This window comes from Halichoerus grypus, chromosome 9, assembly GCF_964656455.1.
Source record: "Halichoerus grypus chromosome 9, mHalGry1.hap1.1, whole genome shotgun sequence".
NCBI classification, from domain to species: Eukaryota; Metazoa; Chordata; class Mammalia; order Carnivora; family Phocidae; genus Halichoerus; species Halichoerus grypus.
The window spans coordinates 112,576,871-112,593,335 of NC_135720.1; the positions used below are offsets into that span (position 1 = coordinate 112,576,871).

At 41.1% G+C, this 16,465-nt stretch overlaps 1 protein-coding gene and 2 pseudogenes across 2 annotated transcripts in view; 1 reads left to right on the forward strand and 2 right to left on the reverse strand.

Annotated features, from left to right (window-relative positions):
- Window positions 1-4,438: 4,438 nt before the first annotated feature.
- On the reverse strand, window positions 4,439-4,988 carry LOC118538221 (peptidyl-prolyl cis-trans isomerase A pseudogene; annotated as a pseudogene).
- A 552-nt stretch (window positions 4,989-5,540) lies between these two features.
- LOC118538240 (suppressor of cytokine signaling 5-like) lies at window positions 5,541-7,914 on the reverse strand (annotated as a pseudogene).
- Window positions 7,915-16,303: 8,389 nt separating this feature from the next.
- SRPK1 (SRSF protein kinase 1) overlaps window positions 16,304-16,465 on the forward strand; it is an 81,614-nt gene continuing 81,452 nt past the window's right edge. For both annotated transcript variants that reach the window (XM_036096696.2, XM_078055411.1), the window contains exon 1: window positions 16,304-16,440. In XM_036096696.2, the coding sequence (XP_035952589.1) occupies window positions 16,428-16,440 (13 nt within the window). In that variant the 5' untranslated portion in view covers window positions 16,304-16,427. The remainder of the gene's footprint in view (window positions 16,441-16,465) is intronic.

A 16,465-nucleotide genomic window follows, 5' to 3' on the forward strand; every position in this document is an offset into this window, starting at 1 on the left:
CAGTGGCATATAATTTGGTCTTGTTCTTTTCTCTGTCTGAAAATCTTACATCTTTATTTGGGATATCTAGACTATTTGCATTTAATGTGATTATTGATATGGTTAGGTTTGAGTCTATCATCTTGCTATTTGTTTTTATTTGTATCATTTGTTCTTTTTTTTCCCCATTTTTCCTTTTTTCTGCTTTCTTCTGGATTAAGTGAATATTTTTATTGATTCAATTTTATCCTTTTTGTTGGGCTGTTAGCTACAACTCTTTGTTGGGTTGTTTTAGAAGTTGCTGTAAGGTTTATAGTATGCATATTTAACTTATCACAGTCTACCTTCAAGTAATACTGTGATTTCATCTATAAGAACCTTACAACTATATACTTCCATATCTTCCCTTCCAGGCTTCGTGCATTTTACTTCCATGTATGTTAGAAGCCCCCAAATATATTGCTATTACTTTTACTTTAAACAGTCACTTATCTTTAAGAAGATTTAAATAAGAAAAAAAAAATTACCATTTACCCACATTGCATTCTATTGTTCTTCATTCCTAGGTATAGATCCATATTTCCACCTGGAATTGTTTTTCTTCTGCTTGAAGGATTTCCTTGAACACTTCTTGTTGTGCAGGTCTTTCAGATTTTTTATGTCCGAAGAAGTCTGTATTTCATCTTTGTGGTTGAAAGACAGTGTTACTAAGTAGAACCTAGGTTTGACAGTATTTTAAAGAGGTTGTTCCACTCTTCTGTGGCTTGAATGGTTTCTAAAGAGAAATCTGCTGTCATCTTTTCCTTGTTTCCCTGTATTTAATGTGTCTTTATCTCCCACTGCTTTTAAGATTTGTTCTTTTGTTTGTTTTCAAGGACTACCAGAACTTTTATTTTTGCTTTGTTTTATTAAGGATTTGTTCTTTATTGCTGGTTTTAAGCAATTTGATTATAATGTGCTTTGGAATAGTTTTTATGTTCTTTTTTTTTTAAAGATTTTATTTTTAAGTAATCTCTACACCCACTGTGGGCTTGAACTCACATCGCAGAGATCAAGAGTCACATGCTCTACCAACTGAGCCAGCCAGGCATCCCTGGTGTAGTTTTCTTCATGTTTTTTTCTGCTTGTGGTTCATTGAGCTTCAGGGATCTTTTGGTTTATAGTTTTCATCAAATTTATAAAATTTTTGCCATTCTTCTTCAAATATTTACTGTCCCTCTCCCTTCTTCTCCAGGAATTCCACTAACATGTGTTATTAGTCCACTTGAAGTCATCCTATAACAAACTGATACTCTAGATTTCTGGTTTTGGTTTTCCCCTTTTCTATTTATTTTCTTCATTCTTTCTTTCTGTGTTTCATTTTGGATAGCTTCTGTAGTTATATCTTTGGGTTCACAGTTTTTTTTTTTTTCTTCTACAATGTTTACTCAGCTGTTAATCCCATACAGCAAATTTTTTCATCTCAGATATTGTTGTTTTCTTTTCTAGAATTTCAATGTTGGTCTTTTTCATATCTTCCACATCTCTACTTAACATATTTAACATTTCCTCTAGTGTCTTAAGCATACTGAATATAGTTACAGTTGTTTTTGTGTTCTTTTCTACTAATCCTATCAAGGAACTTTCTGGTTTGGTGTCAGTTGATTGATTTTCCTTCTCATTAAGGGTCATATTTTTCTGCCTCTTTGCATATGAATTAACTTTTATTGGATAGTGTACTAATCATGTTAAATATTGTAAATTTTACCTTTTGGGACATGAGATGTAATTGTATTCCTCTAAATATTCTTGAGCTTTGTTCTGGGATGTGGTTAAATGACTCAGAAACATTTTGATCACTTTAAGTATTACTTATTTATGCTTTGTTAGGTGAGACCAGAGCAGCATTTAGTCTAGGGCTAATTTTCCCCCTAATATGAGACAAAGTCTTTCTAAACATACCCAATGCTCTGAACATCGGATTTAACATAGTCAAAGGAGCCCCGTGCTTTAATTAATTTCTGTTATTTTATAAATCTGCAAATGGAGACTTTTTTGAGCTCATGATATAAGTTTGTTAAAATAAAGTTTTTCATTATAAGCATAATACTTACTTTTATTTTATTTTTAAAAAGATTTTATTTATTTATTTGACAGAGAGAGACACAGTGAGAGAGGGAATACAAGCAGGGGGAGTAGGAGAGGGAGAAGCAGGCTTCCCGCGGAGCAGGGAGCCCAATGTGGGGCTTGATCCCAGGACTCTGGGATCATGACCTGAGTCGAAGGCAGACACTTAATGACTGAGACACCCAGGTGCCCCCATATAATACTTACTTTTAAACAAAAATCTACAAAATACTGAAAAGCAGGAAAAAAAATCCTTTGGACTTCTACTCCCTAGAGATAAATTCTGTTAACATTCTGGGGTGCTTCCTTTTCTTTACTAGAGAGCTTGGGCATTCTCATGGTAATGGAAGGATTCTCCCCTCCCAAAGTTATAGAACTTTCTAAAATCTCAGCAAATTAGGGAGTACTTTGATTAAACCTAAAAGAGAATAACCCATGCTAACATGCATTTCTTGTTCTCAGGTTGGCTGATTGATAAACAACCTGGGAAGTGCTGCTGGCTGCCCACATCTGGCCCCAGCCCTCCAGGCAGCTCCCAGGCCTGCAAGTTTGTTTCTAGCTCCCTTTCTTCAGATTTAATAAGCTCAAGGAACTACCAGCCAGTAGACAGACACTATGACCATGACCATTCTCTGACTCTCTTTTTTAGGAAGCCTTGGGTCATGTCTGCTCCTCCAGTCTCAGGGCAAGTTGTCCTGGGCCAACCAGGGATGTCAGCAGTTTATCTCCAGATTTTTTTCACTTAGGGAACATTTGAGTGCTTGCCAATTGCTGAGCCTTATGCTTGTCTGGGTTTTTACAGAATGACTCTCTGCTCTGGAGGAAATCATAGGCGAAAGGAGAAGACAGCATATAACCCAAGGACTGTAACGCTAAATACTCTGATACCCTGTTTGAAATTGCTGCTGGGCAAAGCATGAGGCAGGACTCTAAGTCGCCCTCTGCTGGGAGCATCGGGAAAGAATTTTAGTTTTGGTCGGTTGGTTGGTTTCTGTTTCTTACAAGAACACCAAACATACTTCACTGGTACAAAAGTACAGCCATTACAAGGCCCATTAAGTAGGAACATACATTAGCAGTGATAGAGTTAGTGTTATATACAAATATAGCTTTTCTCTTTTGTAGCCTTGGCAATAACCATAGGGATGTAAAATAACATTTTGCAGCAGCAAGTTAGGAAACTGAGAAGCACCCACCAGTGGTTTTGAGCACATTAACAAAAACACACAGGAATGGATTCAACAACTTCAGTGAAAAATGTCTAGGACAGAACTGTAAATTCAATTCAATACTAAGAAGCAAACACTAGAACTCGGTATTACTTCCAAAATAGCTCACTCAAGTAGTATTGCATACTATTCTAAGTGACAAAAATGTGCTAAGTAAACTAATTTACAGATACAATGACTATACAGTACCTTTTTTTTTTTTAAGATTTTATTTATTTATTTGACAGAGAGAGCGATAATGAGAGCAGGAACACAAGCAGGGGAAATGGGAGAGGGAGAAGCAGACTTCCCACCTGAGCAGGGAGCCCGATGCGGGACTCGATCCCAGGGCCCTGGGATCATGACCTGAGCCGAAGGCAGACGCTTAACGACTGAGCCACCCAGGCACCCCTATACAGTACCTTTTAAATCTGCAATTTAGGTTTCAGATTTTCCGTGAAAAATTAACTGTACTGAAATTCTATAGATTGTACTTAAGCAACTCAGCTATGAGAGTTTACAAGCAAAGAGAAATACTGCCATCCAGATTATTAATTACAGTTTAACAATAATCTCAACATCAGTGGCCACTGTCGTTACTATTATCTGACTTGTTTGGGCATCTTCTAGTCTCACTTCCTTCATGGTTCACAAACTCATCATGGGAATAGGAGCTCAGCATGGGAATCAATGATTAGACTGCACATGTCAACTTAAAAGTCATACACCCGGAGCACCTGGGTGGTACAGTCAATTGATCGTCTGACTCTCGATTTGGCTCAGGTCATGATCCCTGAGTCGGGCTCTGTGCTCAGTCGGGCTCTGTGCTCAGTCGGGCTCTGTGCTCAACGCAGAGTCTGCTTGTCCCTCTCCTTCTGTTCCTATCCCCCACTCCCGATCGCTCTCTCTCTCTCATAAATAAATACAATCTTAAAAAAAAAATCACACACAGGATTACATTGCAGCAGCTATTCCAAATGTCTGGGTTTTTTGTGTGTTTTGTTGCTGTTGTTTAGTTTTTATTTCATAATCATAAACTTAACTCTATAATCCAGCTAGACTTGGAGGGGAGTAAGGAAAATATGGAACCCATAGAACTGCAGTGAGAGCACAAAGATTATAGGATATTTCAAGCAGATGGGGGTGAAGGGTGCTCTCCTGAGCTACAGAAGGAATGGTCTGGTAGTTAAGAGAAAACACAAGTCAAATGTATTAGATTTGTCCACAGTCTGCAATGGTGATCTTCTTGCTGGTCTTGCCATTCCTGGACCCAAAGCTCTCCATGGCTTCCACAATATTCATGCCCTCTTCCACCTTGCCAAAGATCACGCACTTGCCATCCAACCACTCAGTGTTGGCAGTGCAGATGAAAAACTGGGAAGCGTTTGTGTGGGGTCCAGCAATTGCCATGGACAAGATGCCAGGACCCATGTGCTTCGGGATGAAATTCTCATCATCAAATTTTCCCCCATATATGGACTCGCTGCCAGTGCCATGATGGCACGTGAAGTCACCACCCTGGCACGTAAATCCCAGAATAATCCTGTGAAAGCAGGAAACTTTATAACCAAATCCTTTCTCCCCAGTGCTCAGAGCATGAAAGTTCTCTGCTGTCTTTGGAACTTTGTCCCCCGACAGCTCAAAGGAGACGGGGCCCAAGGGCTCGCCCTCACCAGCGATGTCAAGGAACACCATGATGGGGTTGACGGAGGCCGGCTGGTGTGGGTGGCTCCGGGGCAGTAGCGTCTACAGGGCCCCAAACGTCTGTTTTAAGTTAAAGCACTCATTACACTCATTAATACCTAACCTATCAATAAAATTTTACTACCAACCTTTTAAATCTGGAATTTTAGAACTATTATTTATAAAACCTGGTTTACAAACAGTACCTTTTGCAGAAGAGACAAGGAGACTGAACATAAACTATATCAACACGTAAGGGAACGCCACTATGCCCTTGTGGCCAGAAAATTGCATTTTTTTTCTAAAAGGAAGACAGTCATTATTTTTTGGACTTTCAAATCTTAATTTACATAACTACAAGCATCGCTGCTTTCAGAAGTTTATAGAAAAATTCTTTAAAAAAAACTTAAATATTAAAGTTGAAATACTCATCCAATCTTAGTAATTCACTCTTCGGTAAGAAATAGAATTCTTCATAGCAAATGCCCCAGAGTTGTCTCACTCAATTACCGAAGACGTTAAAAACCAAATTGTTAGTTAAATCGGCAAAATATTTTTGTAGCCTTACCGAACACCTGTACCCGTAGCTTTATTCTCTGTATTCTCAATAGGCACCACACTTAGGTCAGTAACCGCAGATCGCATCTGACAGATACTAACACCAAGCTTATATACTGTACTGAAAAAAGCCTAAAGGGACATGTGTGCTTATTATAGGTGGACTCTCTGATGCACATAAAAGCAGATCTAGTTAATGCCCTTTGAGAACAGAAGAGTTCTCTCTTAACTTTTTGTTTATAATGATACCTTTTTTTTTTTTAAGATTTATTTATTTAAGAGTGAGCGCAAGCAGGGGAGGGGCACAGAGAGGGAGAGAGAATCCCCGGCAGACACCACACTCAGCTCAGAGCCTGACGTGGGGCTCAATCTCAGCACCCTGAGATCAGGACCTGAGCCAAAACCAAGAGTCTGACACCCAACCGACCAGGCCCCCCAGGCCCCCCATGTAATGATATTCTTTTAAAAAATTCTGTAACATTGATGGTAAAGGAAGTCCATCAATTCCATTTCATGTAGTGCATCTGCAGATTACTGCATGGCAGATACATTGCAGGCTAAAAGGGAAATTCCTGTGATATGGGAAGCAGTGGTTCAAAACACATGCAAGAACTGGGATTGTTTTAATGTTCCAAAAGTCCTGTTACAGCGGAGGAGTGAAATACACACAGGTCATGAACATCAAAACCAAGGTTGTGGTTCAGCTGTTCGGTTTGGGCATGCAGGGATCCGCTGTAGGGACAGAAGCTTACAGAGAAGAGGTAGTCCTCTTGTGCAGAGTCCCTGAGCAAAAATATGCCTGCAGCTTTCCCTTCAAGAAGGGCTTCTGCTTTGTAACGGCCCATCACTCCCCAGTAACAGGGATCACCTGTAATCCGAAGCAAGTCCGACATGAGGCAGTGTATGTAATCAATCTGTGGATAGACTTCCCAAGCTCCCAGTAGGTTAACGTGGGCACAGGTGCCTCCAGATACCTGACGTTGTTTCTGCCTACATGACCGCAAAACAGGGTGGTTGTGTCCTCTTCTGAGTCACAATTAGCTTGTGAAATGGCAAAATTGTCCCCACTTATTTCAGGCATTCCATGAGCTAACTTTGGTCCCAGTTAATATATTGAACTAACCTGTGCAATGGCTTCAGTGTATGTATTTGGGCATTGGGAGGGGTGTCAACCCCTTCCGTAATATTAGGCACCTTCTCTCTCTAAGCTTATCTTTATCCTCTGTAGAAGCCAAATATAGATCAAATGTTTCAAATAATGTTGAATGTGGTTTCATAGAGCCTTCATGCTACGTAATCAAATGCCATTTTGGAGCTAAATCTGAGCCAGCAGATTAATTCAGACAGGTGTATTTTTCTTTTACTAGAAAAGAAGGGCTTAAATTATGGAAAGAGCCAAGATGTCCATCAACAGATGAATGGATAAAGAAGATGTGGTGTATATATATACAATGGAATATTATGCAGCCATAAAAAAGAAATCCTGCCATTTGCAATGACATGGATGGAACTAGAGAGTATTATGCTAAGCAAAATAAGTCAATCAGAGAAAGACAAGTATCATATGATCTGATATGAGGAATTTGAGAAACAAGACAGAGGATCATAGGGAAAAGGAAGAAAAAATGAAACAAGATGAAACCAGAGAGCGAGACAAACCATAAGAGACTCTTAATCTCAGGAAATATACTGAGGGTTGCTGGAGTGGTGGGGGGTGGGAGGGATGGGGTGGCTGGGTGATGGACATTGGGGAGGGTATGTGCTATGGTGAGTGCTGTGAATTGTGTAAGACTGTTGAATCACAGACCTGTACCTCTGAAACAAATAATACATTATATGTTAAAAAAAAAAAAAAGAAGAAGATAGTAGGAAGGGAGAAATGAAGGGGGGAAATCGGAGGGGGAGATGAACCACGAGAGATTATGAACTCTGAGAAACAAACTGAGGGTTTTAGAGGGGAGGGGGGTGGGGGGATGGGTTGGCCTGGTGATGGGTATTAAGGAGGGCATGTATTGCATGGAGCACTGGGTATTATACGAAAACAATGAATCATGGAACACTACATCAAAAACTAATGATGTAATGTATGGTGACTAACATAACATAATAAAATAAAATTAAAAAAAGAAAAAGAAAAGAAGGGCTTTAACTATGTGTTGTAAATTCTCATGGAAAAACACAAGCCCATAGTATCTGGCAACTTTTGCCCCGAGACTGAATTCCTTTCAGGGGTCCAAACAAAGGGACATATTGAAATACTGGTGTCTGGATTGAGAAAGTAAATAACTTGAATGACTTGAATGAACACATCTTTTTGCAAGTCAGATGGTTTCCCATTATTTGATTTTGACAAAATTGAATAAGGACCTCCTGGAATCATCAGCTGATAAATGATTACAATAATCTGAGAATTATATTACTATAGCAAAACCCTTACTATTCCCATCTACTTGTTTTATATGGGCCAGTTTTCTTGGCCACTACTAAAAAAAATTAGAAATGGAATGACACAGGACTCTTTGAGAAAAATCACCTACCATTCTACTGAGATGCATTTGCAATAAAATTTCATTTATCAAAAAATGATGCTATACATTATTTTGATTAATCCTGCAATAAGAATACTTGTAACAACAGGTAAGAAAGTTTTTAGAAGATTATGATCTCAGGAAATGTGTTTTTTTTAAGATTTTATTTATTTATTTGCAGAGAGAGACACAGTGAGAGAGGGAACACAAGCAGGGGGAGCGGGAGAGGGAGAAGCAGGCTTCCCACTGGGACCCTGGGATCACCACCTGAGCCGAAGGCAGACGCTTAATGACCGAGCCACCCAGGCACCCAGAAAATGTTTTTAAATTAAATTTCAGGGGTGCCTGGGTGGCTCAGTAGGTTAAGTGTCCAACTCTTGGTTTCGGCTCAGGTCATGATCGCGAGGTTGTGGGATCAATCCTGCATCGGGCTCTGCACTCAGCGCAGAGTCTGCTTCAGATTCTCTCTTCCTCTCCCTCTTGCTCATGCTCTCTCTCTCTCTCTCAAATAAATAAATAAAATATTTTAAAATTTTTTAAAATTAAATTTCAATGTAAACGCACATTTATGTGGTAGAGAAGTATGATAGGATGATCAATAAAGACTTTTTTTCTCCATTGTAAATCATTTGGATTTTATTTCCAATTCCAGTATTTTGCAGTTATTTTCTTGCCCAGGTGAGATTTTATTCCTGTTTCATACCTCCTTTTTTTAAATTTAAATTCAATTAATTAACATACAGTTTTTTATTAGTTTAAGAAGTGGAGTTCAGTGATTCATCAGTCTTATATAATACCCAGTGTTCATTACATCACGTGCCCTCCTTAATGCCTATCACCCAGTTGCCCCATCCTCCCACCCACCACCCCTCCAGCAACCCAGTTTGTTCCCTATAGCTAAGAGTCTCTTATGGTTTGTCTCCCTCTCTGATTTCATCTCGTTTTATTTTTCCCTCCCTTCCCCTATGATCCTCGGCCTTGTTTCTTAAATTCTGCCTATGAGTGATATCATATGATAATTGTTTCTCTGATTGACTTATTTCACTTAGCATAATACCCTCTAGTTCCAGCCACATCGTTGCAAATGGCAAGATTTCATTTTTTTGATGGCTGAGTAGTATACCATTGTATATATATACCACATCTTCTTTATCCATTCACCTGTTGATGGACATCTGGGCTCTTTCCATAGTTTGGCTATTGTGGACATTGCTGCTATAAACATTGGGGTGCAGGTACCCCTTCGGATCACTGCATTTGTATCTTTGGGGTAAATACCCAGTAGTGCAATTGCTGGGTCATAGGGTAGCTCGATTTTCAACTTTCAGTAAAGACTTTAAAGCATAACATTATATCACTTGAGGATAAATTTCTGTGACAGTAAAATGGACTAGAAACACAAGTTCAAGGAGAAAAAGGAGTAATGTAAACTTTCATGTAGTTAACAAAGTGATTTTACTTTTTTTTTTTACATATATTAATGGATGATGGTGGGTATCAAATTGGCATTCAAAGCTGATGTAACACTTTTATTTCAAAGTGTCAATTTCCTTCCCAGTTTGTATGCTTTTATTTAATTTTCTTGCCTAGTGACCCTGGCTGGTATTTCCAGTACACTACTGAATAGAAGCAGTGAGAATGGACATCCTTGTCTTATCCCTGATTTAGGGGGAAGGCATTCAATCTCTTACCATTAAATATGATGTTAGCTGTCGGGTTTTCATAGATGCCCTTTGTCAGATTGATGAAGTACGCGTTTGCTTCTAGTTCGTTGAATGTTTTGCATGGTGGTAGTTTAAAAGTTATTTCAGCAGGTAAGGGAGCAAAATGTTGGAAGTTTCAAGTTCAAGCTCCTTAGATGCTCTAGCCCTGCTATAGTCCTGCACATAGAAGAGGCCCAACAAACACGTGAGAAGCCAACTCTCTCCCATCCACCCCCTTGCATTTTATTCTCCAGTGGTTCTGTGGTGCCTATGCCCTCCCCCGCCCCACTCCCCAGTACCATGCTGTCTTATCTGGCTGGCGTTTCCTTTCCACTCTCTTCTATTCCCAGCTCCCACCTCTTCATGCTTCCCAACGCTGTCCAGGTGTCATCTCATTCCAGAGAGACATCCTTCCTCAGATCCTGAGCTAAGTGGGCCTCTTTTTTGTGCTCCCATGGTACCTTGCGCTTCTACCATCATGCACTGTGTGAACTATTTATATGTCCATCCCCCACTAAACGAGATAGGTGATATGGTGTGTGGCCAAGAGTGTGGATTCAAGAGTCCGATGGCCCGGATTCAAAACCCTGCCTCTTACTAGCTTGGGTGACCTTGGTTGTGCCTCCGTTTCCTCATCTCTCAGAGATGATGATAATAGCACCAATTTGGTAGTGTTGTTTGACAGCTGAGGGACAACAGTGTCTAGTAAACAGTAATTATTATATGAGTTAGCTATTAAGTCCCATAGGGCAAAGCGTTGGTTTTTTCCCTCCTCCGCTTCTCACAGCCCTGGCCTGCAGCTGGATGCTCAATAAATGTTTGTCACGAGGGTAAGCATGGTGGAAAGTATCTGAAAGAAGGAAAAGTAAAATGGATTCAACATTGCGCAGCAGGTAGAAATCAGAATTCAAGTGCATAAGCCATTTCTATGTATTTCCTACCACTGTTTTTGCTCTGACCCTAAGATTGCCAAGCTGGAGAAATTAAATCCCTGACATTATGTACTTCCTCTACCTGGGGTCCCATGAGAGCCGGGGAGGTTTATGCACTGCTCAGAAAATAGGGAAAATACTTTTGATCTTCAGTCCATTATTTTTCTTGTCCAAGTCTGCACAGCCCCTTGAACATATTTAGTATAGCAGAACATCTTGGCCTGGCCTCCACCTCATGAAGTTTATAATTTGCCTTAAAATATTTTGGGATTCCCCCCTGGAATCAAGGTAAGATTGATCCTCTAGATCATTCTACAGATAGATCCTCTAGGTGAGGATGTTCTTCTGGTACTTACAGAATCTTAGAGAGGATTCGATGTGTCCTTGTTTTGGCAACTCATCTAGAGGGGATGTGCTATGAACTTTTTTAACCATTCCCCTAGTGTTGGACTCCTGTGTTTTTGTTTTTTTTTTTAATTGGCATTTTTCAAGAAACGAATCCACCTTTTCCAAAATAAAATACTTGGGCATATTAAAACTTCTGGCAAAGACCGGATAACATCTGTAGGTGCTCGTTACTTATACTTACACCCAGGTGCAGCTTGCACTCTAATCTGTGATTCCTGTGCCAGGAGGGGCTTGCGAACATTCTAATCGGAAGGTGGCTTTGACAAAGGGGTTCAGAGTCATTGATTACCGCAAATTCTGCCAACGGCCACTTTTTTTTTTTTTTAAATAACATCCATTACACAAATTAATAGGCAACTCATTTCACGAGTCTGATGACACCTCGTGTTGATCAGGTTTGGAACAGCATAAGGAATTATAAAGGAGACTCCATCTCTGGTTCCCTGATGCTGCCTCTGTGGGTGACGGAGTCCTGCCTCTGTGATCTGTTACCCCACCTTGAGTAAAGCAGGAAAGCATTCACGCAGTGGCCAGAGTATCCAAAAGGACAGAGAGACCTCAAAGAACTTAGAGGCATAGGAGTTGTTTTGTGCCCGCCTGCTAATGAATGCTTAACAAAGGTTGTTGGGGGGGGAGGGCAGATTTTAGTCTGCAACATTTTTCTTCATATTCTGGGAGTGAGGATGAGGAGCAGGCAACTCCTCACCGCTTCAAACTTCTCGGGCGGGTATGGTTACCAACAAAAAAGAACGCAGAGTTGGACATGATCAGCTCATTTCAGTTTGCAACATCTTGCTGTCTCCCCGAGCACTTGCAGGGAGCAGAGCAAGGGCTCTACCTGCCTCTGGAACCACCAACTTCTGTCACCTCCTCATTGCTAGAGAATCTCCTCTCCCCTCCAACTTTCCTGCTGTGGGCAGAGCACCCAAAAGGACAGAGTTGAGACCTCAAAGAACTTACTTAGCTTCCCATTCCACCAAGTCAAGGTTTTTATTCTTTTCCCTACCCTCCCCAACCCTTCACTCCAGCACAATTTCCTTGTGAAGCTTAAGCTTTTATAGAAAGAAAAAAAAAAAAAAGGCAGAAAGGGGGTTATCTCCGAGCAGCTTCTGTTCTCAAGCCTCTGCAGGGTCCAGGGAGCCCAAAAGGCTGACTTACTTGCTTGGAAAGTGCTAGGCACTTTGGGTGTATCCTCTAGACTGCCCAGACAGGCTGTGCTGGATATTGTTTGCCCCTCCAGATGAGCCCTCCACCCTTCTCCACCCTCTCTGTGCCCTGGGAGGCTGGCTTGCACTCTTGCCTTCTAACTTCCAGTTGATTCAGTCAGTGGGAGGTGCTAGCCTGAGAGGATGAGGAGTAAGAAGTTGGGCATTGAATTCCCTGCTGGGCAGTGGTTATCCTTTTACCAAAGAGTACAGCTGCCCTCCGGCAGATCTTTCTTATCACTACAATTCTGATATGGGTTGAATTGTGTCCCCCCTCAAAAGAGAAGATATATTGGCGTCTTAACCCCCAGTACCTCAGAAAGTGATCTTATTTGGAGATGGGATCTTTACAGAGGTTAAAGTTAAAGAGGAGTTAGAAGTAAAGAGATCATTAGAATAAGTCCTAATCCAGTGTGACTGATGTCCTTATGAAAAGGGGAAATTTGGACACAGACTGAGACACACATAGAAGGAAGAAAATATAAAGAGACACAGAATCCTCTACAAGCCAAGGATAGAGGACAGATCCTTCCCTCAGAGTCCCCAGAAGGAACCAACCCTGCTGACACCTGGATTTCTAGCCTCCAGAACGATGAGACAATACATTTCTGTTAAGCACCCAATTTGTGGTACTTTGTTATGGCAGCCCTAAGCAGACTAATATATAAGGGATTATTGGGTTCTGGTTAACACCTCCACCCCTTGTCCCTTCAGGCCTAGGGGTGGTGAAGACTCCCACTGTTGCTAGTCCTCGGATGCCTCACCATTCCCTCTTGGTTTCCCTTAACCCTACCCACACCTCAATCCTTTCATTCAATTCTCTTCAATTCTTCTGTTGAACGTGCCATGTGATTCCTGAAACTCCAGCCTAGAATATAATTATTTTCCCAATATACTTCACAAAACTATATAAAATTCTGTCGGGGTTCTCCAATTATGCAGACATCTACTGGGAATCTGCAAAATTAAGCATCTGATATATTTTCACTTTGTTCTGTTGTCCATTTCATCTCACAAGACAAAGGAGAAGCTATAAAGGGAAATGATATTTTGGATTTAATTCAGATCAACACTTTGGATAAAGTGTAGGAGTTTGTGGTAACCAAAGTAGGGAATGTTGGGTTTGATGAAATGTGTGTCCTAAACTTTACGTGATCACATTTCAAAAACTTCAAAGAAGCATTAGGGAAGATCCCAGGGAAGTCTTAATAAATTAGCTCACGGGGAATGGGATGTTTTCAGAAAATAAATTCTGACACTGCTCCTGAACAGTTCTCCGAATAATTCTACTTTTAAAAGAACTTGAGAAACACAGTTGTGCAAGAGGGGTATGCATGCAAGAATGCTGCCACTTGAAGAGGAAGGGTGAAATCCAGAATAGGACAAGCCCTGTGAAATTGGGGATGAGAGGGTGGGGAGAGATTTTTAAAGTTACATTTACAGCAAGAAGCACAAAAAAGGCACAAGCTTTATTTTTTTTTTTTTTAATTTTTTCAAGTTTGTTTTTTTTTTTAATTCCAGTTCATTAACATACAGTGTTATATCAGTTTCAGGTGTAGAATTCAGTGGTTCATCACTTACATACAACACCCAGTGCTCTTCACAAGTGCCCTTCTTATTACCCATCACCCACCTAATCCATCCCCCTGCCCACCTCCCCTTCAGTAACCTTGTTTGTTCTCTATAGTTAAGAGTCTGTTTCCTGGTTTGCCTTTCTTTCTTTTTTCCCCCTATGTTCATCTGTTTTGTTTCTTAAAGGCATAGGCTTTAGAAAGGGGGGAAACAAACTAGCTCATATGAACAACTATACAGATTTTAGAAAAAGTGTGGAGAACTGAACATGCTGAGAGAATGGGGGAAAAAAAGGGAGAAAGGGTCAATTCAGGGAACTCAATCCAGTGAACTTGACATTGACTCTGGAAAAATTCTCAAATGAGTTATTAACAGTAAGCTCTTAGAGAAAGAAGCAGTATCAGTCAGAGCCAGAATAGGTGTGACAAAATCATGCTAAGTTAAACTTATTTCTTTTTTGATGAATCTGCAGTAACCCATTTGGGTGTTAGCACAGCTTCACATTGTCCCACTCAGTGTTTTCTCTCTCTCGTCCAGAATTTCTCATAAACTGCACATCATTTATTCTTTGATCAGACAATATTTAAGCACCTCCTAAGTGCTGGATACTATCCTAGGCACTGAGGACACCTCAAGGAAAATCCAAACAGAGTCCCTACCCTCATAGAGTTTACTTTCTGGTGGAAGAGTACTTTGCCAATTCTGGGACTTTTCATCAGCCACCACAGCTCTCCTGTCTTTTCTAAATCACGCGAGGTTTTCCTGAGCTAGTAGAATCCTCAGGCTCCAGGGCCTCACTATCTGTCCCAACTCTCCTTTTGTTCTCAAGTAGAGTGGGGAGGAAACTGGGACGCAGTTTTCCTTGGCCAACAGGTGCTGTCCTCTTTTGCAATATGTCCAGAAATGCTATCATTCAGGTTCCATGCAACAGATATTAATTATCTAAATTTCAAATTTGGCCAACCTGCATTTCTGGCCTCACGTTCCACTGGATCCACTTCAGTCATTACCAGCCCCGCCCCCACCCTTAAGTTTCCAAATCTGTGCCTTTTTGCTCAACTGATTTTCTCATTCAGGAATGCCTAACATCTCTTTCTCCACCTATGGGAACCCTACACACTTCCCAAGACCCAGTTCAAAAGCTGCCTCCTCCCTGGCTGAATTTAATTACTTACTTTGCTCAATAAAATCCCGCCCAATCCCCCCATGCTTCACTTGTGCAGTACTATTATACTTTCATTTTCCTTTCTCAGTCAATTAATTACTTGTCTGTCTTCCCCATAGAGTTTAACTTCTTTTAGGGAAAGGGTCTTCAAAGCTTACACCCTGTTCAGCTTTAGTACTTTACAACAGGGGTTGGCAAACTAAGGCCTGAGCCAAGAATGATTGAAATAGTTGAAAAAGATCAACAGAAGAATAGTATTTCATGACACGTGAAAATTACATGAAATGCAAATTTCAGGGACCATAAATAAAGCTTTATTGGAACACAACCCCTATTTTCTATTTTCCTTTTGAGCTCCAGGGGCAGAGCTGAAGAGCTGAGAGAGATCTTATGGCCCACAAGCCTTAATGTTTACTATACGGCCCTTTACATAAAAACTTTGCTAACCTTGCTTTACAATATGGGTTTGATGATTGAATCATTGGATCAGGACACCCAAGATTGGGTACACATACACTCCAACTTTTAGTTTCTTTGTATAGTGGAGGTAATATTTTGCTTTAAGTTGTCATAAATATCAAATGAGATAATGCACTTCGAAAAGTATAAAAACATCCTACAAGACAACTATATTTATCACGTACTGAAAAGATGATAAAGTGGTAAAATGAAAAAACACTGTTTTTATTCTCCCCCTTCCTTCCTTTAGAGCCTTCATATAAACGTGAAGTTTTAAGAGAAAATTCAGTTATAAGGTTTTTTTAAAAAAATTGTTTCATTTATTTAAGGTTTTCACTTTTAGAGTGAGGATAAGGTCACAGGCTCCTTCTTTCCAGGCTTTCTTTTGTGCTGCTCCAACTTCCTTTTCTTTCTCACTTGTAATTTTCCCCGCCCGCCCTCATTTTCTTTCTATAGTATCTGAACTGACCCCCACAAGAGCTCAGCAAAGAAACTGGGACATGCCTGATTAAGTCCACTTTACAGAACAGGAAACTGAGGCGGGCTCCTGTTGGCTGCGGAGCACTGACTCAGCACACAGGGAACCCTCAAAGCCACGCTCTTCACCTTTCCTTGGGCGCAAGAGCCCTGCAGAGAGAACGAATCTGACCGCGCCAGGCTTCCAAGCTGGTTCTCAGCACCTCTTTAGCATTCACACTCGGCGTTCTTTCCTCCTCCCATCCCCCGATTCTATACAGCCCCCCCTCTCCTGGCGAGCAGGTGGTAGGCTCCGCGCTCAACGCGCAGGCGCGCGCCGTCGTGGGGCGGGGGCGGGGCGGGAACTGGGGGGCGGGGTGTGCGCGGGCTTGGTTTTGGGCCGCGGCGGGAGCGGGAGTCACCGCCACTCGAGTGCGCAGGCGCCTGGCGGTTACCGGTCTCGCCATGGAGCGGAAAGGTGAGCGGTGGAGCGGCCTCCGCCA